Below are 24,737 nucleotides of genomic sequence, written 5' to 3' on the forward strand. Positions count from 1 at the left end.
CAGGGCTGTTAGGCTGCTATGTTTGATTCTGCTGCAACAGAGCTCATTAAAAAAACCCTTTTTTTCTCAAATGCTCTGTGTTGGGGGGTTCGGGCTTTATATTTGGATGTCCGTTGAGGTGTCCTGCCCAGCTAGGAGGCAGACTAGCCACTGTTTGCCTGCCGAGGCTAAGCCCTGCTGTTGTGAGGTTCGCCCTATTGCTGCAGGCTCTGCTGTTCTGCTGTGGTCTCCGCCACACCCTGCGGCGGAGTCTCTCTGTTGTAGCGGGTTGCCTCGGCAATGGCAGGCTGCGTCAGCAGTGGGCGTGTATCTCAGTAGGGACGGGTTGCCTCAGCAAAGGCTGGCTGCGTCAGCAGTGGGCGTGTATCTCAGTTGGGGTGGGTTGCCTCGGTAATGGTGGATGCCCTTCCCCCACAGAGCGACTGGGACCGTCTGCACAGGGATCGTTTGAGATTGCGGTTTTGTTCGTCCCACTTGGCTACCCCAGACGCTCTGTCCCTGCAATCCCCTGGGCTGGCCCACTGTCCAAGTCTCGTTGAGTCTCAAGTCCAGCCCTCTCAAGTCTCAGGTTGCTGGTTCAACAGGGCACCCGGACAAGCGTGCCCTGTGGGAAGCGCTGGGTAGGGCCGGCTGCCGCCACCCTGGCTGCTGGCTTCGCCAGGCAGAGGTACTACCTGGCATCCCGCGTCTCCTTTATACTTGGGAATTTCCCCGTTCTGTGGGCAACAAATATCAGTCTGGAAATGGTAACTTCCTGATGTTGCCATGGCATTTGTAAACTGTCATGGCACTGGTGAAATCGTAGCAGTGAGGATGACCAGAGGTCCCTCTTGTGGCCATCTTGATTTTGGTGGGTTTCAGCTGGCTTCTTTACTACAACCTGTTTTATCAGCAAGGTCTTTATGACCTATATCTTGTGCCGACCTCCTATATCATCTTGTGACTTAGAATGCCTCAGCAGTTCTCAGCCTCATTTTACCCAGCCCCTATTGGAGATAGAGTTGCCCTGGTTTGTACGCCTCTGACACAGAGGGTGAGGTGATGCTAGAGGTATATTCCCTTCTTACTAAATACACTCTGCTTCTTGCTGCCTTTGGGCTTTGTCACTGGAGACTTACTTCATTCGGCCTTGAAGGATTTCTGGGTCTCGGGAGACCTCTGAAATAGGTGTCGTTAAGGTTTTTAAAAGTAAACTATTAAGGAGGGCAAACTTGAACTCTTGGGGATGAGGAGACATGAATGTTGACTGTGCTAAATATGGGATGTGTGCTTTGAGGCCAGAGCATGGGCTGATGAGAAGCATCCAAGGCCTCATACCTTAATTTCCACTGTTTTCCTGGGGCTCCACACCATATAACTTTGTTGATTCTCCTCTTTGATCCCTCTGCACCAACAGTCTAGTGTAGTGCTTACCTGGTAATACCTGGGCTGTGATCTTGCTGTGATCTCTTATTAGGCTGTACCTTTCTTAGGGGTAGGGATCTTATTCTTATCATCTTTTGGTGGTGTCCATTGCCTAGAATGAATAAGGTGCTCAAAATATGTCTGTTTTCAAATGAATGGGGCTGGCATTTTTGCTAAGTAAGATTATATTGCATAGAACTTTTACAAGAAATGAAATCGATGTTGTAATTCAAATAAAATTATAATAACATATAGAAGGAGGAACAGAAATGATTAAATATGTTTTATATATTACATGTTGAGATATTGCGATTCACATAAACCCTGAAAATCTGTGGAGAAGGAAGAAAAATGGTAAGGAAAATAATTTTATAACAAGTTTGATTGTGGGTAATCCAAAAAGCAGGTCAGAAATTCAAGGTGTTTAAAAGCGCTTTCACTGAGTCAGACAAATCATTAGTGGTATTTGGAATCAGATTTCCCTTTCACTTCACAGAGGCTGGTGAGAGAATAGGTTTTATCCTCTCACTGTGTTTTTTAGGGTTCCATGCAAAATGACAGTGAAGTGTCAGCCATATTTTTCTCATAGTATTCATTAAATTGCTTGTTCTGAGCTTCAGTGAACTGATTTTTCCAATCTCCCATGACTCCTGCAAAGAGTAATACAGAACACATTCAATGATATTTTCATAAACTTTGACCATTTTGGATTTAGATAATCTCATTCCTCTCAATACTTAGATTGCTTATATAGATATTAACACATTGTCCTGCTGACATCGAAGTGAGAAAAGAAGCCACAGTTATGATTACTTCATTTCACAGGTGACGTATTTGTAAATAGCAAGTTTTATACTGAAACACAGAACTTGCTGGGGAAGGCCTGACCTCTAGATCACAGGTTCCCTACTTCTCTGCACTTTTCTGCTGTACCAGCAGTTTCCCAAACCTCAGTACATCTAACATTCTATTCAGGTTAGTGAGACCTAATTTGTTACCCACTCTTCAGAGGTCACCGAATGACTGCATTCTCAGAGTGTCATGTACTCCTTCCTTCTGTCTGTGCCTCTATTTCAGGGAATTAACAAAACTGAGAATTCTCCTTTCCAATCTAAATTCTCATTGCTGTAAACATATAATTAAAGTAACAGAATATGAAGGAAGGCTAGGGTTGGTTATCTTTGTTTTATACTTATGCAATAGAGCATTTGAATTTTTTTTTTAGCTTTAATAGCCAAAAATGATCAGACACTTTCTGTTTGCTCCACAGTATTGATAGCTATTTAGGCACTTTGAGCTGTATAACATAACTTTCATGTGTGCCACGTAAATTTGCTTGTCTAGGAGTAATATCATCATATCTCTTCCCAGCTGGTTTGAAAGAAAACTAGGCTAATTGATTAAATTAGAGAGGAGACTTCTTCAGTAAGCCTTAGATTTTTTTTTAAAGAGGTACTAGATAACTTCTTTAAAAGTTACTAAAATAAAGACAATGAAACAAAATTTGTCTTCACTTAAGGAGCCAGCCATTGGATACTGGAGGAGGCATACTGGACTGGAGGCTGAGTCCTGGTCTGGCTGGGTTCTGATAATGATGACTTTGGTGTTACCTTGGCCATTTTCTGTGAGATGACACACACTGAGTGACAGCCAAGGTGCCACCCTCTGACTCCTAAGGCCAATGACCTTTGCCACTGTCTCCCAGAATGTATTGGGAGGAACACTTGCTTCGTGGAGATTAATAGGCTTTACTGGAGCAAGTGTTTTTGGTCACATACATTTTTCAAGGTCTGAGTTATGCAGAGTTAAACAAGTTTCCTTGCAGAAACTATAATATGCTTCAAAGGATGCAGGGCATGGTGTGTAGCGTCCTGCACTTCTCTGATGGTGAAGCACATGCTCTCAGAATAAAGCTTTTAAAAACTCACTTCAGGAAACACTGTAAACAGTGGTATTGACTAGCTTGAAGGTGAGAAGACATTGATAAATCGACATTGTTTTTTCTATTGTCAGAGGAAAGACAAAGCAAGTATACATCACCTTTTCTTAAGAATGGAGAGAGATTATGATTCATTGTAATTTCATTTAAGTAGTTGGTCGTGGGGTTCTTTTTCATTATATCAAATGAAGTATTATAGACAATTTTGTCCAGAACCTCTTCTTTTAGGTTCTTCCCAAGGAATTCCATTATCTTTCTAATTTCACATTTTGGATCCTGTTGGGGAGAGTAAAAGAAAAGAGAGCTTTCTAACAAAGGAAAAAATATTACAACAGTCAAACCTTAAAGAACTATGGGAATAATGGTTAAAATATTTTAAACAATGTCAGATTATGTTTAAAAGTAATTTTGAAATGCTTTGCTTATTAACATGCAGATTTGTAAATGTCAATTCAACAAATATGGCAATCTTAAAGGGCAGTTATGTGAAAATAAGCATGTTTGTTCCTGTGCTGTAGCTGATGTTAAGCGGACATGCTGAGAAGAGTTTCATCTGGGAAGCTTAGTATTTTACTCACTTTCATTGTTAGCAGATAAGCAGCTATTTGGGAAAAACACCACGAGACAGCTGAAAAACTCTGAGGACAAAAGGCGTAAACTCTTGGGAGCTCTATCACCTGAGAAACCCAAGTACTCATTCTGGCAAATGTAAGGTAAGATTATATTCCTTATTTACTACTGCAGCTGGTGCTCTCTTGAAAGGGCTACCTCCTGGCTGGAGGGCAAGCAACTCAAGTCATCCCAGCAACTCATAACAGAACAACTCTGCTCCAAAGAAGGAGAAAAAACAACAGCTAATTCCACTGCCTGCCTGCCTAACCAGATGTCTTGAGTCTGTCCGTGTGACAGCTTCATTGGTAGCATAACTAGCATTCAAGAAAACGAGTGCACTAAACAAAACTACAAACAAGGACTCCCACAGAGTCTACTTTACTCCCCTGCCACCTCCACCAGAATAAGTGCTGTTATCCATGGCTGAGAGACCTGAAGACGAATCACATCACAGAACTCTCTGCAGATACTCCCCAGTACCAGCCCATAGCCTGGTAGCTCTGCTGGGTGGCTAGACCCAGAAGGGCAATAACAATCACTGCAGTCTGGCTCGTAGAAAGCCCTATTCCTAAAGGAAAGGGAGGAGAGCACCACAGCAAGGGGTCACCCTGTGGGACAAAAGAATCTGAACAGCAGTCCTTGGGTTCCAGATCTTTCCACTGAAACAGTCTACCCAAATGAGAAGGAACCAGAAAAGTAATTCTAGTAATATGACAAAACAAGATTCTATAACACCCTCAGAAGATCACACTAGCTCTCCTACAATGGATCCAAACCAAGAAGAAATCTATGAATTGCCAGAAAAAGAATTCAGAAGGTTTATTAAGCTACTGAAGGAGATACCAGAGAAAGGTGAAAACCTTAAATTTAAAGAAAATTTTAAAAAGTACAGGATATGAATGAAAAAGTCTCCAGAGAAATAGATATCATAGAGAAAAGATAATCACAACTTCTGGAAATGAAAGACAGACTTAAAGAAATGCAAATACACTGGAAAAGTTCAACAATAGAAAAAGAAATTCAGAACTTGAAGACAAGGCTTTTGAATTAACCCAATCCAACAAAGACAAAGAAAAAGGAACCAAAAGATGAACAAAGCCTCCAAGAAAACTTTGGATTATGTTAAACAACCAAACATAAGAATAATTGGTTCCTGAGGAAGAAGAGAAATCTAAAAGTTTGTGAAAGTTATTTAAGGAAATAATTGAGAAAAATTTCCTTGGTCTTGCTAGAGATCTAGATATCTAAATACAGGAAGCTCAAAGAACACCCAGGAAATTCATCATAAAAAAGATTATCACTCAGGTATATAGTCATCAGATTATCTGAAGTCAAGACAAAGGAAAAAATCTTAAGAGCTGTGAGTCAATAGCATCAGATAACCTATATAGGAAAACCTATTAGATTAATGCAGATTTCTCACCAGAAACCTTACAAGTTAGAAAGGATTGGAGTCCTACCTTTAGACTCCTTAAAAAAAAATTATCAGCCAAGAATTTTTTATCCAGAAAAACCAAGCTACAAAGTGAAGGAGAGATAGAGTCTTTTTCAGACCAACAAATGCTCAGGGAATTCACTACTACCAAGCCAACACTGCAAGACATGCAAAAAGGAGTTATAAATCTTGAAAGAAACCTTAAAATACACCAAAATAGAACCTCCTTAAGGCATAAATCTCACAGGACCTATAAAAAAAATAACACGGTGAGAAAAGCACAAAGTATTCAGGCAAAAACTTGCATGATGAAGAGAGCAGTACCTTACATCTCAGTGCTAACATTGAATGTAAATGGCCTACAAGCTCCACTTAAAAGATACAGAATGGTGGAATGGGTAAAAATCCACCAAGCAAGTATCTTCTGTCTTTAAGAGACTCATCTAACACATAAGAACTCACAGAAACTTAAGGTAAGGGAGTGGAAAAAGATATTCCATGCAAATGGAAACCAAAAGTGAGCAGGAATAGCTATTCTTATGTTGGACAAAACAGACTTTAAAGCAACAACAGTTAAAAAAGACAAAAGAGACAGTATATTATAAGGACTAGTCAAATAGAAAAATACCACAAACCTAATTATGCCCCTAACAATGGAGCTCCCAAATTTATAAGACAATCACTACTAGACCTAAGAAATGAGATAGGTGACACTACAATAGTAGTGGGAGACTTCAGTACTCCCCTGACAGCACTAGACAGGTCATCAAGGCAGAAAATCAACAAAGAGACAATGGACTTAAATTATACCCTAGAACAAATGGACTTAACAGATATCTGCAGCACATTCTACCCAACAACTGAAGAATATAAACTCTTTTCATCAACACGTGGAACATTCTCCAAGAGAAACCATATAATAGGCCACAAAACAAGTCTCAATAAATTTAAGAAAATTGAAATCATATCAAGTACTCTCTCAGATCATAGTGGAATAAAACTGGAAATTAACTCCAAAAGGAATCCTTAAAACTATACAAATAACATGGAAATTAAATAATTTGTTTCTGAATGATCCTTGGGTCAACAATGAAATCAAGATGAAAATTAAAAAAATTATTGGAACTAAATGATAGTAATGACACAACCAACCAAAACCTGTGGGACACAGCAAAAGCAGTGCTAAGATGAAAGTTCATAGTATTAAATGCCTACATCAAAAAGTCCAAAAGAGTGCAAATAGACAATCTAAACTCACACCTCAAGGAACTAGAGAGACAAGAACAAACCAAATCCAAACTCAGAAGAGGAAAACAAATAACCAAGATTAGAGCAGAACTAAATGAAATTAAAACAAAAAAGATAAATGAAACAAAAAGTTAGTACTTTGAAAAGATAAACAAAACTGTTAGACCACTAGTGAGATTAACCAAGAAGAGAAAAGATCCAAATAAGCTCAATTAGAAACAGAATGGGAGATATTACAACCAATATCACAGAAAGACAAAAGATCATTTAAGACTACTATGAACACCTTTAAGAGCACAAACTAGAAAAGAAGAGATGGATAAATTCCTAGAAAAATACAACTCTCCTACATTAAGCCAGGAAGAAATAGAAACTCTGAGCAAAACAAATTGCCAACAAAAAAAGTCCAGGACCAGATGACTTCACATGTGAATCTATCATTCAAAGAAGAATTGGTAGCATTCCTATTGAAACTCTTCAAAAAGATAGAGAAAGAGGGAGTCCTCCCTAAATCATTCTATGAAGCCAGTATTACCCTAATACCAAAATCAGGAAAGGATGTAACAAAAAAACTACACACGAATATCCCTGGTGAACATAGATGCCAAAATCCTCAAAAAAAATTCTAGCTAACTGAATCCAACAGCATATTTAAAAGATATTACACCATGATCAAGTGGGTTTCATATCAGGGATGCAGAGTTGGTTTAGCACAAGCAAATCAATAAATGTGATACACCATATAAACAGAAGTAAAAACAAATATCAAATGAGCATCTCAATAGATGCAGAAAAAAATCTTTGACAAAATCCAGGATCCTTTTATGATCAAAACCCTCAAAAAAATCAGCAAATAAGGGACATACATTAAGGTAATAAAAGCCATCCAAGACAAGCCTAAGCCAACATTATACTGAATGGGGGAAACATACTAGAAGTATAGTTTTCCCCACGTCTATTATGTTTCCCCATGCAGCCAACATTATACTAGAAGTTTTCCCCACTTCTAGTATAATGTTTCCCCCATTCAGCCAACATTTTACTGAACGGGGGAAACATTATACTAGAAGTGGTGAAAGTGGGCATCCTTGTCTTGTTCCAGTTTTTGGGGATTTCCACCTCCCAGGTTGAAGTGGATTTCCCCAAGAACTGGAACAAGGCAAGGACGCCCACTTTCACCACTTCTATTCAACATAGTACTGGAAGTCCTAGCCAGATGAGAGAAAGAAATAAAGGACATTTAAATTGACAAAGAGGAGGTCAAACTGTTTTCCAGTAACAATTGTATACTTAGAAAACTCTAAAACTCATCCAAAAAGCTCCCAGATCTGATAAATGAATTCAGTAAAGTTTCAGGATACAATATCAATGTATGCAAATTAGTAGCACTGCTATACACTAACAGTGACCAAGCTGAGAATCAAATCAAGAACTCAATCCCCTTTACAATAGCTGAAAAAAAGTAAAATACTTAGGAATATACCTAATCAAAGAGGTGACATATCTCTACAAGAAAAACTACAAAACACCGCTGAAAGAAATCATAGATGATACAAACAAATGGAAGTACATCCCATGCTCATGGATGGGTAGAATCAATATTGTGAAAATGACCATACTGCCCAAAGCGATCTATACATTCAATGCAATGCCCATCAAAATACCCTCTTCTTCTTCTTTTTTTTTTTTTTTTTGAGATAGAGTCTTACTCTAACAAGTCCAGGGTGGAGTGCAATGGTGTGATCTTGGCTCACTGCAACCTCCGCCTCCCAGGTTCAAGTGGTTCTCCTGCCTCAGCCTCCCTAGTAGCTGGGATTACAAGCATGTGCCACCATGTCCAGCTAATTTTCTATTTTTAGTAGAGACAGGGTTTCACCATGTTGGCCAGGTTGGTCTCAAATTCCTGACCTGAGGTGATCCACCCACCTTGGCCTCCAAAAGTGTTGGGATTACAGGTGTGAGCCTCTGCACCCAGCTGTTATTATTTTTTACAGAATTAGAAAAAATAATTGTAAAATTCATATATCTATGTGTATATATATATGTATGTGTGTGTGTGTATACACACACACACACACACACACACACACACACACACATATAAGAGCCTGCATAGCAAAGCAAGACTAAGCAAAAAGAACAAATCTGGAGGCATCACATTACCCAACTTCAAATTATATTACAAAGCTATAGTTACCAAAACAGCATGGAACAGAATAGAGAACCCAGAAATAAAGTCAAATACTTACAGCAGACTGATCTTTGGCAAGGCAAACAAAAACATAAAGTGAGGAAAGGTCGTCCAATTCAACAAATGGTGCTGGGATAATTGGCAAGCCACATGTAGAATAAAACTGGATTCTCATCTCTAACCTTATACAAAAATTAACTCCAGATGGATCAAAGACTTAAATCTAAGACCTGAAACCATAAAACTTCTAGAAGATAACATTTGAAAAACTCTTGTAGATATCTTTGTTTTTGTTGCATTTGCTTCTGAGTTGTCTCGGCCATAAATTCTTTGCCTACAAAAATGTCAAAACTTTAATATTTTAAGAAAGCAGACAAATCAAATCAGCTATATTCTTTCTTACTAGTTCTTTCCTGTTAGAGTTCTTAATTCTTTTCTTTTCCTCAGAAGTCAGAGCAAGTTATGGAGGGAGGTAGAGATTTTGGAAGGAGGAATCTAGAGACCTAGAGAGGAAAAAAACTGGCTCAAACAGAACACATCTTCCATGCTTTTGGATGAAGTGTAGGAATCAATCCCAGAGTGCAGGCGGACTTCAGGAAGAAGCAGGTTGCCTCCTGCAGAGAACTGTAAGTAAGGTACTTTCTGTGGAGTTCTGTATGCCACATGGCAAGGTGGTTAAAGTTGAAGTTGACATGCAAAATATTTTGCATAGATAAACTTTCAAGTATGACTTTGCTTCTCTTCTGTCATGGAGCTGTAACTCTGAGAAAAAATACTGTGGAATTAAAATTCAAACACAATTCTTACTTTCATTATATCTTCATAGAAAATGTAAAGAATAGGGTGACTGTCTTTCTTCTTCCACCAGCCTTTCACGTGGTCAAACCAGGACCCCCATACCACTGAAAGGAAGACACACACATATTTGGGCCGTGAGAAGCTGAGAGTATAAAAACCCAGAGGAAAAAAAACAAGCTGTTTTCATAAGATACAAATGGAATATGTGACCAGGAGAACTTACTTATCATACCTCTTGTCTCTGTTTCAGCACAACTTTTCTTCCTTTTAGAAGCTGGCAAGATCACTCTGTTAGTTTTCAGAATCTGCTGGGTTTCAATGTTAGCTTTAACCCTTAAAAGCTGCATGACCCTGGGCAAGTTACTAACCTCTCTGAGCCTGTGTTTTTTAAAAACAATCCTTTCAAAGAAGGTTAGTAGTAGATAACTATCTTATAAAGTAATGTTTGTATAAATGTATTCTGCAACATTTACTGTGTGCTCAGCACTGTCCTAGGTATTGAAGATAGAGCAGTGCACACAAGAAAGGTGGAAAGCCCTGCTCTTGGAAGTACATTTTATGGGGAAGACAAATAAGAGAGATGTGGAATATGCAGGATGCTAGATCATAGTGAGTGCTTAGCAGAACAAATAAACCAGGGAAGGAGAGGGAAAACGTTAAGCGTACATAGAAGGCTGAAAGTTAGGTTGGCTGGTCAGAAGAAGGGATGTCTAAGAAGGAAACATTGAGCACAACCCTGGAAAAAGGGGAAGGAGGAGCCCTGCTGGGGGAGGTTAGAGCCAGAGGAGTGTGGGAGGTGCTGGGTATGCCTCAGGGACCAGGACAGAATGAGTGAGGCCAGGGAAGTGGAGAGAGATGCAAGAAGTGTGAGGCCCGGCCCTGAGGGCCTGTGCGATGCCCTAAGTTCTCTGACTTTACTCTGAGTGAGATGGGATGCCAGTGGTGGGCTTCTGGCAGAAGAGTTGCATGTTCTGTTTTCCCTTTTAGCTGAATATCTCCTGTTTCTCTGTTGAGAGCAGAGTGTAGGTTGGCAAGGGCAAAAGTTGGGGCAGAGGCTGTTTTGTTCTTCCAGGTGAAATCTGATGATAGTTTGGCCCAAACTACGTCCAGAATCTGACCAGTCCTCGCACTTCTGGGAGTGTATAATCAAATTACACTTCTGGAAATATGAGGATTGCTGAGATTCTGGATGGATTTTGAAGATGGGGTTGGCAGATTTTCTGTTGGGCTGGATGGGGTATATGAGAAACAAAGGTGCTCAAGATAAGATCAAGATTTTAGGCCTGAATAATTTAAGGGACAAGTCACCATTAACAAGGAGAGGCTGAAGGAAAAGCAGGTTTTGGAGGAAAGGGATGAGTTAAGATTTGGACGCATGATGTTTTTCCTTTAAACATCCAGGTGGAGACGTTGGTGAGGCAGCTGGGTCTATGCGCCTGCAGCCTGGGGCCAAGGCCAGGACTAGTACAAATCTTGGAGTCATCAGCAGATGGGTGACATCTGAAACCACAAGGTGAGTGATAGTGAGCAAAGAATGACTTCAGGTAGAAAAGAGAAAGGAGTCAACCGTAGACATTTGTGAGATAGACAAACCAGCAAAGGAGACTGGGGAGGAACAGAGATGTAGGAGGAATTTCAGGGGAGGGTGGGGTCCTGGGAGCCAATACGGAAATCATTTCGAGGAAGAGAGTGACCAATTGCATTAGATGAAGTTGATGAATTAAATGAGATGAGGACAGAGGATTGATCATTGGGTTTAGTGATGTGGAAGTCATGGTGACCCTGGCAGGACAGTTTTGATGGTGTGGAGAGAGAAACTGAGGATAATAGTGTAAGCCAGTGCCACAGCGTGTTTGCAGTAAATGGAGGGAAAGATGGGGAGGTAACTGGGGTTGGGGAGGTAGGGTCAACAGAGCGGTTTTTAAAAGTTTTTTTATTTTAAGGTGGGAGAAATAATAGCATGGGCCAATGCTATGTCATATAAAAGCATTAGTCTGGTAGTGCTTAGGACACAGTATAATAGTGAGTGTCTGGCACATAGTAGCTACTCAACTGAAGTCATTTAAAAATTTAACTTAAAAATTCAGTAATATTTTCTCCTTTCTTCTATTATATTATCCCTTCTGACAAAATTTGCCTTTCCTATGTTTTATTTACCCAGGGTAAATACTAGGTAGGACGTGTCTGAAAATCTCTTTGATACTAGGATGTCTAAGAGCACGTCAGCCCCACTCTCAGTGATGGCTTCCAGTCATGAGGGAGCATCTATCAACCCCTTTCTCTCTCCTGGTGTGAAGTGAAGTCATAGGGTGACGGTGCCAGTTTAACCACTGAGAACCTGTGCTGCAGGAACCTGCTTAGGTCAGGGCAAGCTGTATGGGTAGTGACCTAGATATAGGGCCAATCTACCTGCACTTGGACAGACAGCACTACTTTAGCTGGGTGAAATGCCAGCACTGGTACTAAGACCCTCGTAAATAGGGGGAGCTGCTATTGTTTTCTTATTCTTGATTCCTTGTACCCATGTTCCATGCTATTGGGCCTGAAGGTGCTTCTTCAGAAGTTCCTGTGGGGTGTATGTATGTGTAGAGGAGTAGCCCTAAAGCTTTGTTTGACTTCAATGCTTTTCTTCTCTGGTGTGCAACTTGCCTGATGCAGGACAAGGAGTTGAAACTATCCTCTCAGCTCTCTGATTTAGGAATACCCATCTACAGCGGCCCAGTCCAAGCCCTGCACATGCCCAATGTCTTAACTTGTCAATGAGGTCACTTTCTTATAGATCGCTCTTTGTCCAAAGGCATTCTGACATCATTATTAGAACATCTACAATGAAATCAACTAGAGACATTCTACCAGTGATAATATATATATACCAGTGAAAATATAGTATACCTTGGGGTATAATGAATCATTTTAAAGTGTGTCTCATAAGGAGAAGATTGTGATAACAATTTTTGTCATTTAAGATTTTGAAAGTCAAATGGCAATCAAAGGTATCATATTTTCATGCTCTACTGGTGGTTTGTTACTAATGGAAAGGACTACTTTATTACATTTATTTTAGAATTATTTTAGAGGGAAAAACTTAAATATAGGAGACAAGACAGTTTCTCCATAAGACTATATAAATAATTAGCAAAAGTGTTTCAGCTATAAATTTTTAAGTTGAATAATCAAGTGCTCTGGTGTAAATGTTAAAGGTTTTAATCATGCAAAGCTGCCAATTCAACTTAACGGTGTAAACCAATTTGATATTATATTTATAATGTACTTCCCCATAAGTGTAACCTTCTGAACTTGCTTAAATTACCATTTTTTAATTTTTGAGAAATCTGTTTATTATGAAAGTATTCAAATATATACAAGAGTAGAGGAAATAGTGTAATGAATTTCCTTGAACTTATTTTCCAGCTTTAATAATCTTACCACCTTTTAGTACTCTTTAGACTTCTTCAGGAGAACAGTTGATGCATTAAAAGATATACAGCATTTGACACTTAGAAAAAGTCAAGAAACTTGTGAAGACTCAGTTTTGACTCTGGAAGCATGATTGAAAGACCATACATTTTTGCACATGATAGTTTATGATCCTACAGTGTCAGGGGCCACCACTGCACCACCAATTCAAATGATGGTCGTGGTTGGAAAACTTGCATGCACACTAAACCTTCTCTTTCTTTCCAGTTGAATGTGCAGGCAGTTGGGAAGACTTCAGCTGCCAAGCACACAGGGCTGGAGCTTAAGTAAACCTGCCTATGTTCAAATTCTGGCCCATCCTCTTGCTAGCAGGGTAATCAAAGGCAAGTTACTCAAACTCACTGAACCTAAGTTTCATCACCTACGAATGATGAATATTGTTCCCAAGCTTATAGGGTTACTCCAAAGATAAAACAAGTTAATGCATGTAAAACATCTAACATAGGCTTAGATTTAGGACCTTCTCATATAGCTGGCTTGTCTACAATGCTGGTTTGACCTCATTCAGAGGCTGCATTACAAATGGAAGCAAATTTACTGACCACAGATGACAGCCAGGGCTATGCCACATCTCTCAGGATGTTGCCCTGAGTCCTACTCTCCAAGACAAGTTGAGCCCCTTCTGCAGTGAATTTTTTTTTTCTCAAGAAGGAGAATTTGATGGGGAAAGCAGACATAGGTGAAGGCTGGTTTCATGCACTTGGCTCACCGTTGCCTGTCAGGACTGTTTCAAAGTACTCATCCCAGCTTCCTGGGTCAGGGAGTGATTTGTTCATCCTTTGAAAATGGTAGTAGGACACCAGGTTGTCCTTGGGATTTCTTGCCACATAGATTATCTAAAGTGGTGAGAGGAAACAATATAAATGATAGAAGAAGTTAGAAATTGGCCATTCAGTGTGCACAGAATATGTGTTCTGGTAACCATGTACTAAAGGCCATGAATGCATCTTTTTCTCTTCCACTCATCATCCAGCAGCCAGAATGATCTTGGAAAAATGAAAATCAGATTAGGCTGCTCCCCTGTGTAAAACTTGTCAATTTCTCTACATTGCCCTTATGATTAAGTTCAATGTTCTCAACCTGGTGTTCAGGCTGTATGTGATCTTGCCCTCTGATTCCCTTTGCTCACTTTCTCCTGGTCACACTTGCCTTCCCTCCTTCTGTGGTAGTGCTGATTTTGTGGCTGTCCTATAATGTTTCTTGTTGTCCTTCTTTAGTGTGTCCTGCTCTGCCGTTCAGCTCTTAAAGCAGGGAGTCTTAAAATGATGACTATCAAGAGGCCTGTGCTTCTCTCTAAAAGTGTGTGCAGAATTCTGTATAGATGTGCACTTTGTCGGGAGTGGAGTCACAACTTTCTGTAGATTCTCCGTGGGGTTTATGATCACTAAAAGTTTGAAATATTTAATTTAAATGTTGGCCTTTTTTAGTGCTCTGCCTGGGTCTACTTTTAGTTTTGCTTTTTTAACTTTTTCTATTTTATTTTTTTGCTATTTTCTTCTATTGCTATAAATTTCATATGTTTATGACTCACAAATTTGTTTCTAGTACATATCTGTCTCCTGTGCTAGAGACTCATAGCTGTATCCCTACCTGAATGTTCTGCATTTGTTTTAGACTCAATGGGTCAAAATTCAATTCATCTTCACACAAACGAATTGCTCCTCTTTTATGATCTCTTTCCATTAATGGTACCACCATCAACAGTTACAATGACATAATCATACGAGATGCTTCTTGTTCCACATCTTCCATAGCCAGTCATTGACAGGTCTTGTGAATTCTGTCTGTTGTGTACATTTGAAGTTCATTTTCTCACTGCCTCTGTCTTAACCCAAGCCTTTTAAGTTCTTTTCCTGAACTATTGCCACCATCTCTTCACAGATACCCTTTTTCTGTCTTGCCCGAGTTCTATTCACCCCTCCCAACCACCACATTCCCCAGGGGAACTTTCTACAATGTAAATGGGATCATGTCACTTTCTAGTTCACTTCACATCTTCAGTGGGATCCAAGTAGCCCATAGGTTAAGTTCAAACATCTTAGCAGGCAAGGCTGTGTAACAAGGCATCTCTGGCTCCTTCCCACTACTCATGTGGCCTTGGACCTATTTTCTTTTTTTTAATTGCATTTTAGGTTTTGGGGTATATGTGCAGAACATGCAAGATAGTTGCATAGGTACACACATGGCAGTGTGTTCTGCTGCCTTCTTCCCCTTCACCCTCATTTGGCATTTCTCCCCAGGCAATCCCTCCCCAGCTCCGCCCCCCGCTGTACCTCCCCTATTCCCCCCAATATACCCCAGTGTTTAGAACTCCCTTCCCTGTGTCCATGTGTTCTCATTGTTCATCACCCGCCTATGAGTGAGAATATGTGGTATTTCATTTTCTGTTCTTGTGTCAGTTTGCTGAGAATGATGTTCTCCAGATTCATCCATGTCCCTACAAAGGACACGAACTTATCATTTTTGATTGCTCCATAATATTCCATGGTGTATATGTGCCACATTTTCCCAGTCCAGTCTATCATCGATGGGCATTTGGGTTGGTTCCAGGTCTTTGCTATTGTAAACAATGCTGCAATGAACATTTGTGTGCATGTGTCCTTGGCTTCTGCTCTTTCAGTAACACGGAATGCCCTTCCCTTTCTTATTACTTGAAAAATTTATGTCTATTCCTCATGCCCTGACTCCTCTGTCACACTTGTTGACACTCCTTGTCAAGGAGTTTTGTGCCTCCCACTTCTGCTCCCATTATGGCTTACCCAGTTCTTAATCTGTCATGGATAATGATAAGCCAGTATATACCTACTTTGAGAAGAGAGGACCAACATCTACTAGGCTCAGTCCTGACAAGCCTCTCAGCCTGTTAATAATGCTATAAGGTGGAGGTACTTGAGCATACTTTTGATACTTGTTAAATTGCTGTTATATTGTTCTTATTTTACTGACACTCCTAGCCCAGCCTGGCTCTATCTGTACTAATAACATATTTCCATTTGCTTTCGATCATTTAGCTACACCTGCCCCCAGACTCCAGATCTACATAGGGTCAGTAAGGTAGAGTGACATCACTCTGGATGTCACTAGAGAACCAGAGTGAGTAAAGGTGTCAATCTTGACAAGACTGTCAGAGGGCACAGGATGCCACATGGAAAAGGAAGGTTGGTACTACTTTGGCTTAGTGCCAAGGTCCATTTATAGATTCTCCCCGTAGAGGAGCACTTTTTTAGATTGAAAGGCAATAAATGGTATCTGGGTGCTCTGAAAGAATTAAAAAAAATTCCTTAGTGACCAATTTCAGACATAAATGAAAATGCATCTGCACCCCTGTAGGCAACAATTGGAAAATAACTTTGATGTTTTCAAAAATTTGACTTTCATCAGGTCTCAGAATGTCTAGGGCTTGCTGCTTGTAGGCACCTTTAGATGCTTAAAAGAGACAGTTTACCTACAAGTGAGATAAAGTGAGAGGATAGCAGAGCATATAGTTTTTAGGATTCCTTCAGTGCCACTTTCTGATCATTTAAATACTTATTACCTTAAGGCTGGCTGGAGGCCAACTGCCTAGAAGCTTCGGAAGAGTTCTGTAGTTATAGGAGGCATACAGTCGGTGGTGTAGAGTAGCAGAAAGAGCATGGGCTGTGGTAATGAAGAGGTGGATTTGCAGCCCATCTCTTCCACCTTCCATGTGTTTGTCATTGGGCAAGTTATGCAACATCTCTGAGCTACAATGTGCTCAGGTACCTCTACCTTATAGCATTATTAAGGGGATGAGATACTCAGAAATGAGCCTAGTAGATGTTGATCCTCTCTCTCTTCTTGATATAGGTATATGCTAAACACATCCTTATCAATGAGAGATTAAGAACATATAATATGATTGCAGATTCCATCATCTGATCCTGGCAGATACAATGTGGGGATGAGTGGGCAATAGTTATGACACAATAAACTGCTCCCTATGTTTTCATGAGGGAAATCTGTCTCTGAATATTTTCTGTTTCAAGCTTACCTTACAGTTTTCCTCCCAGAAAGATGGAGGCAGTAGTTGTACAGGAAGATGAGTTTTCAGGGTCCTTGGGGAAGGCATCACGTTAGCCTGGTCAATCCCTGCAAAAATTATCCTGGCTCATTCTCTGATTTAAAAAAAAGTTTTAATTTTTTATGCAATTGATCTTATCAGTTTTTTTTCTAATGGCTTCTGGGTTTTGTGCCATGTTATGCTTTTTTCATTCCTAGATGATAAGAAACCATTTCTCCCTATTTTCTTTTAGTATTTAGCACTTTGTATTTCCTTTGGTACCTCTGATTCTTTGCTACATTGGCCTTCATTTGGTATATTCTTTACTATTGAGTGTCCTCTCCATTTCTCATCCCATTAGCCTTTAGAAATTACCACAGTTCCACTCAGCCACAAGGGATTGTTGGCACCAATGCAAATGAGGACCATGAGACCACACTGACAGAATTCATGTTACATGGTGATCATCCAGGTGACCCAGAATGTGCCTACTTCATATTTTTTAATTACCATGGAAATCATAATTAAGAAATTGCTGTAAAGCTCTTGAGGACCCTCAAAGATGTGTCCACAGATGGCCTCCAGGGTCAAACCGAGATGATTTAGTATGGAGTAGAACACTTTTCAAAACCTGTTCCTTGTTATATTTAACCCTAATTTTGGCCATTTTTTCTCAAGCACACTGGTGTGACACCAACTAAGCAGTTTGGAAAACCTGGCACATGTTAGTCTAGTTCCCCCCACCCTATCCCTTCTCCCCCAAAAGAAGAATGAGAGAGAAGGCAACAAACAAGATTTGGTCTTAGGCCATTAGTGTTCATTCATTTCCCAAAGATGAGGTCATAAGTCAGTTGTTCAGATGGAGCTAGGATGGATTTCTGTAGAAAAATTCTAACTAAAGATGACCAGGGGCCGGGCACGGTGGCTCAAGCCTGTAATCCCAGCACTTTGAGAGGCCGAGGCGGGTGGATCACGAGGTCGAGAGATCGAGACCAACCTGGTCAACATGGTGAAACCCCATCTCTACTAAAAATACAAAAAATTAGCTGGGCGTGGTGGTGCGTGCCTGTAATCCCAGCTACTCGGGAGGCTGAGGCAGGAGAATTGCCTGAACCCAGGAGGCAGAGGTTGCGGTGAGCCGAGATCGCGCCATTGCACTCCAGCCTGGATAACAAGAGCGAAACTCCGTCTCAAAAGAAAAAAAAGAAAAGATGACCAGGTGCCCATGTTGGTCCAACATGGTCTATTTAATTGCACTCCATCCCTCAGATACCTATACCTGGAGTCCATATAGGGGACACACACACATTCACGCACACTGCATAGCTTAGTGGTTGAGAACATGAACTTAGGAAACAGAATTCCTGGGTCCAAATCTTGTCTCTGCTACCTATTAATTGTGGACCTTGAGCAATCATAATCTCTCTGTTTCTTAATTTCTTCACATATAACATGGCAGCTACCTCACAAGTTGGGAAGAATAAGTGAGTTAATATGCAAAAAGTATTTAGAATAATGCCTAGCTCCTGGTATGTGCGATGAAAGTCTTAGCTATGACTATGACACTTACTATTCTTCCATGGGAAGTGCATGGTTCATCCCAAATTTGAATCTGTGCTCCTTGGTGCCAGGCGTCTTTGGCCCTGACACTGGGGTGCCACATGAGAAAGCAGGGACTCTGTTGGGTGAGAAATGTGTAGCTAACGATTGGCACTTGTAGCTTGTTGAATATTTTGTTTAATACACAGATTGTACCTCTCTATTGTTAAGTGTTAAAGTGAAATACGTTAAGCAAAAGGATCTATCTAGATTTGCACAAGGAAAGTTATTTTTCGCCCAGTACTTAGAATTAGGGATCAAAGGGAGTATTTCCCCCCTAGAATATGTTCTACTTTCAGACTCTCTACTCCTGAATTGTTCATCTTTATATGAGGACTGTGAGTTTGTAAATGGAAGACTTACCCCAGTACGTCATTTTTATCCAGTCCAGGAAAGGTTGTCGAAGTTGAATGGGAGCACGCCTGCTCTTCTCAATATCTCCATCATTTTGTATCAGATCTACAATTTCCTGTGTCCAAGTGGTTCCTGAAAGAATGTAGAATAAAGATCTGAGGAGCTGATTATTGATATTCTGCAACTTAGAATTTAGAAACATGCTGTAAAAAATTAATCTGCCTGCTAATACCTCGCTTACGTTGCTTACGATATTGAATGAAAACCAAAACCAGCTATGATCTTTTCGTCACCACAAAAGTTAATAGCAGAAGTGTGACTTCTTTATTTTTTGCTCCAATGATGTGCTTAAAAAATATGAATATGCATTAATATATAAATAATATATAAATGCATTAATATATAATATATAAAACAATAATACAAATAACTATTATATTTAACAACAGGGATTATTTTTAAAATTTCCATTCGAAGAAAATCACAGAAATTCTTAAACATTAACTTTACCATTAAAAACTCTGGCTCCTAATAAGTAGTCTAGTTTGTTTGTTTTTAGAACCAGGAAACTGACACAATGTCCATAATATGAAAAGGAAGAAAAAGTAAGAATTTCAAATAATCCACAAGCTGAAAAAATGAGATTGAATGAATTCCTCTTTCAAAGGCAAAGCAAGATTAAACAGTGACTTCTACAAGAAAGGTGAACTCCGTATAAATGAAAAAATGACCTTTGCTGCATTTGAGGGTAAAATTTGTTTCTCTTCATGGACTCATCTGTGATCTTACTGATTCTGGCCTCTGCAGTGTCTGTCCTCAGGAAGTGCATCCTTATTTGGCTTCTAGGACCCTTGGCTGACCTGGTCCTGTTTTTCTGTGGGGAAGCATGGACTGGATGTGTGTGGGGCTGTGGAATCAAATGGACTCAACTCCTATATATGATGTATGAGTTGGGTGGTTTTGGAAAAATCATATAAACTTGATGCACACTATTGATTCTCATGTGGTTTTGCAAGTTGGAAGAAAAAATAGGTAGAACCCAGCTTGTCATAGGAACTAAGGAAATGGTAGGTGTTGTCACATTTTATGGTATTGGTGTATATCCTGAGGGCCAGAGCTAGAACACATGGGACCACTGTACTCGGGAAAACACTGGGAAATAAGGTGCTATTCTCGTCGTGGCTCCCCCATGCCAGTTTTCTGTGATCCTCATCTCCTTTCTCTAGTACCCTGATGCAGGTTCCTGGGTGCAGTGCCATGGCTCTGGCTCCACCTGTAGACTGTGCCCTTGTACCAGCTGCTCAGCTCCTGGCCAGTTCCTACGCTGCACTAAAATCAATTTATCTTTCTGCCCTTCTGGAGTCAGCACTGGTTTCATCTTCAAACCTTTGTTGCCTCCTGGTGATGTGCTGTCCTGATTCCCAATCCATGCTGCTTTGGCAGTTTCAGAGAGCCCTTCTCCACATAGGTTAGCTCTGCTTTTTCCTGTAAACTCTGAGCATGGAATTTGGATCTTGCTTCTCTGTAGCCTCTAAGAGGAAGTCCTGGGTGCCTCTTCCTGCAGACTCCACCTTTGTACTTGGCTTTGGTATCGTAGATGCTGTGCGCATCTCAGGAAACCTGGGCTCCTTCAGTATCCTGACCCTATTCCTGTTTTGTTGGTCCATACCATGTAAGGGTTTCTGCCAGACCTCCTAGCCTCACATTCCACACTAACTCCCAACCCAGCCTGCGGACAGGGCCCCTTGCACCATGACTCGTACTCATCAGTAACTGCTCCCCTCTTGCCCTAGGGAGCTGAGTGCCACTAGCTTATGCTTCTCAGTCACCACTATGGCCTGGTTTCCAGCACAGGCTGATGTCTGCTTTTCCATGGACTCCACCTACAAGGTGGCAATTTCAGGCACATATGTTGACCTGAATGGCAACTCAGCAAGCCATGGTATGGCTCAGGCAAGCTGTGACAAAGGCTGTGCTCTGCAGCTTTCTCATGGAGATTGTAAAAGGTGCTGGATGCACAGCCGGATTTTCCTTCTGAATGGAAGTGTTTATTCCACCAGCTGCTTGGGATGCTGCTGGTAGATGGTCCCCAGCTGTTCAGCCCTCTCCAGGCCCCTTCCTGGGGCATCTTCCATTTAGGGACTGGCTGACACTCTGTTCCCCTCTCCCCAACTGGGATGGGACCAACTCTGCAGGGCCATCCCAGCTGCATATCATACCATAGGAGGCTTTTTGCTGGGACTGAGGTGAAGCTCAACTTCTCCCTCTGGCTAATCCTGCTTCCTTCCTTTCCTTAACTTCTGGGGTCGGGGGAGGTGTAGTAATCCCAGGCCCACTCCCTAATAAACATCTCACATAATTATCTTGAACTCAACCTGACTCCTGGGAAGAAAAGGGGCTGGTTTGGGAGTGAGGATCATGATTTTGGATTATGACAGGATGACTTAGATAAGTAGTAGATGGGGCCTGGAACCTAGCATCTGGGATGGCTTGTGTTTTATAGGGTCACTGTAACCTTCCAATTTGCTCAGGGCAATACAGGTTGATCCTGTTGTGCCAGCTTAAATATTAACAGTGTCTCTTTCTATATCAGATGAGTTAGTTTGGCAGATAAATGTTTAGTCACCACAGCATCCGGTCAGCCATTTCCCACATGTCTCAAGTATCTGTCACGCCCTGTCGCTAATCTCAGAAAAAATGTTCTTTCTTATTTTCTGGATTTGACCTCGGAAAATGCTCAGTTCTCATGAGTCCCAAGAAGATAAACTTCTCACTTAAATGAATTTCTCTTTTCATGATTATTTCCCACTTGTAGCATAGTATTTCTTGTTCCGTATTTATAAGTGTTATCCTAGAGGGAAGTTACTAAGAGTGCAACCCTGGATAACTTGATTTGCTTTGTAAAAAAGGCAGTTCAAGTTTTCAGGGGATGATCCTGCCTCTAGGAGATTCAAATAGAATGTGTCGATAAAAGCAACAGCTTGAGGAAAGAAACCCCAGTAGTCATTCCAGGCTGTGGCTGGGGCTGTTTATAAGCACCAAGTGCAGTGCCCATCTGACAACCATGTTATTAATTTGATCAAAACAGGCACTCAGTTCAGATCCTTCTGGCTTGAAGATTCACTCCACTGGGTGCCAGGACACAACCCACTTCTGGCTTCTTCTCTGTCCAACGTTTAAGTGAGAAAGTTTCTTGGGGTTTGGTCCTGTGCCTTCTTTTTCCTCTATGCTTTCTTCCCATATGATTCCATTTATTCCCATTGATTTAAACATCATTTTTAGTAGACACTGTTGGTGGCTTCCTCAGATCCCCTATACCAGCCTCTTGCACCCCCCTCCAACCTCTCAATCACTGTGGGTGTTGGCCGCTCTTGTCTCTCAGCTCCCTGCTTTGCTGGAGGAGTGTCCTCCTCTAAAGGGAGGCTTCTAATGGAAACAGCCTCCATCCTTCCACTTCCCTCCTGCCTAACCACATCAGGGCAAGGCTTTACTAAATGCCACATCTTTGCTTGGCCCCTTCCCCTACCCTATCCTAAACATATCCTTAGTGTTTTTATTTTTATTTTTTTTCCCTAAAGAGCACCACTTCAATGAATCACGTACACTTGAATCCTTGCCTCAGGCTCTGCCTTAGGGCATTTAAGCTGAGATTTTATAATCTACAGCATTTCCAGTTTTATCTCCAGCCAGAGTGGGCTTCCCTCTGTGATCTACTTCTGACATCTCCCCTGACATCAAAACTTATCAGTCTAAAGGTCATCTCATACTTAATGTGTCCCAAACTGAGCTGTAGTTTAACTGCCCACCTCCTGCACAGGCTCTATGCCTTTCCCTCTCCCAGGCTCTCCCATCTCAGCACAAGGGGCCACTCAGTTGATAAAGCCGAAGAGAGTCACCCAGGAGTTATCCCTTCCTCTCGGATCTCAAGCAATTTTACCTCCAAAATACATCTCAAGTTTTCTCTCGCTCTCCATTTGCACTCTCGCCTCCTTAGTCCAACCTACTTTCTTTCTCATCCGGAAATGGCAACATATACATCTTGTGTTCCCCAGTCCATTTTTGACCCCCTTCAATCCATTCAACTACCTAATAATAGATACCCTGGCCCCTCTCAGACCTGGTCCTCTCTGGACTTCCCTGACTCAGTGCTTGGCACTGGCATCCACTTGATCATTCTACCCCAAAATCGTGTCTCTTCTTCCCCTTACCCCCACATATCATCTATCAGCAAGCCCTACTGCTCCTGTCTGCATATGCAAATGCTTCCTCTTCAGGCTCCCTATTATGGGCTAACTTGTGTGCTCCCCGATTTATATGTTGAAGTTCCTACCCACTGTGCTGCAGAATGTGACCTTATTTGGCAATAGAGTCTTTATAGAGGTGATCAAATAGAAATGATGTCCTTAGGATAGCTCTCACCCAGAAAGACTGATGTCTATATAAAAAGGGGAATTTGGAGGTAGATGTGCACACAGAGAGTGCAACGTGAATGTGAAGATGCCATCTACCTGCCAAAGAGAGAGGCCTGGAACAGCGGCTTTCCTCACATTCAAACCTCACATTCCTCAAAAGAAACCAAGTCTGCTGGTACCTTGATTTTGGACTTCTGATGTCCCAAACTATGAGACAATAAATATCTAGTGTTTAAGTCACTGAGTTAGTGGTACTTTGTTCATAGCCATAGCAAACTGACAATACATTCCCTAATCTAAATGAGGACCTCCAATGTTCTCTCATTACAATCTACATTTCTTTCTAAGGTCTTATCACAGGTAATCACATATCTGTGAAATGACTTAACAGTTTAATGTTCTTCTCTAGACTGTACTGTAAATCCCTGCAGGGCAAAGATAATAACGTTTTACCAATCACTATGCTTGGTGCTGGTCTCTGGCATTTAGAAGGTTCTTAATAGGTAATTGTTGAATGCAGGGGAAAAAATGAATAACATGGATTTTTTTTAACCTGAAGAATCTGCTTTGACTAGTTACCTATTTTTGATAAATGAACTACTCTATCTCTAAAGAAACTTCTATAGTATTATAGAAAAATCTTAGATCCTTTGTCATCCTGTCTGATTTCCAGACAAGGACACTTCCTTCTTCCGCTCTTTGACTTTACTACACAACCCTATAAGGTGCTGATACACACTCCAACTTTCCCTCTTCTCGTGCCTGTGTGCATACCTGCTTTGGGGTAAGAAGCAATGAGCAGGTCATCAGGCTTGGCTTGGAAGTTCCAGATCTTATCCCAGCAATCGCATACTTTCTTTTGAAGAATAATTCCATTCACTTGGGAAAATTCTTCGCGGCATAATAAGCTCCATTGTAACTCACTTGTCTCCTCCACCTTATCCTGAGCCATTTCTTCCACCGTGGTCTTGGGCACCAGCTGGGGAAAGTGAAAAGTAAATGAGAGTTGAGGTTCACATGGGTTTTATGTATTCAGTGCTTTGGTCACAGAGCTCTGGTCATTCATCACAGGTAAATATGTTCAGAGAGTCAATTTGCATTGCTCCTGGGTGGAACTGGAAAAAAAATCTTCAGCATTGTACCAGAATAGGCCTTACCTTTTTCTACTGGTGAGACTCTGGTAGGGCTCCACCTCTGTACTGCCAGGAGGAAGAGCAGCAGCGAGGCACGAGTCCAGGAGCCTGCCCAAT

At 41.0% G+C, this 24,737-nt stretch overlaps 1 protein-coding gene across 1 annotated transcript; it reads right to left on the minus strand.

The window, feature by feature from the left end:
- Nucleotides 1–1,735: 1,735 nt before the first annotated feature.
- Nucleotides 1,736–24,535, minus strand: SULT1C4 (sulfotransferase family, cytosolic, 1C, member 4). The gene is made up of 7 exons (XM_035273499.3): nucleotides 24,262–24,535; nucleotides 19,085–19,207; nucleotides 17,114–17,211; nucleotides 13,814–13,940; nucleotides 9,637–9,731; nucleotides 3,445–3,619; nucleotides 1,736–2,054 (listed from the first exon to the last, which is right to left on the minus strand). Exons 1-7 carry the CDS (start codon nucleotides 24,437–24,439, stop codon nucleotides 1,942–1,944), a joined length of 909 nt encoding a protein of 302 aa, XP_035129390.3. The 5' UTR covers nucleotides 24,440–24,535; the 3' UTR covers nucleotides 1,736–1,941.
- Nucleotides 24,536–24,737: the final 202 nt, after the last annotated feature.

Source organism: Callithrix jacchus, chromosome 14 (genome assembly GCF_049354715.1).
Source record: "Callithrix jacchus isolate 240 chromosome 14, calJac240_pri, whole genome shotgun sequence".
NCBI lineage: Eukaryota > Metazoa > Chordata > Mammalia > Primates > Cebidae > Callithrix > Callithrix jacchus.

Excerpts from the sequence above, each read along its gene's own strand:
- SULT1C4 (XM_035273499.3), bottom strand. The coding sequence starts at position 24,439 with ATGGCTCAGGATAAGGTGGAGGAGACAAGTGAGTTACAATGGAGCTTA. Across the intron at positions 17,212-19,084 it reads GATAAAAATGACGTACTGGG|GGATTGACCAGGCTAACGTG; the intron begins GTAAGTCTTCCA and ends TAATTTTTGCAG. Across the intron at positions 13,941-17,113 it reads TCTGGGAGGAAAACTGTAAG|ATAATCTATGTGGCAAGAAA; the intron begins GTAAGCTTGAAA and ends TCACCACTTTAG.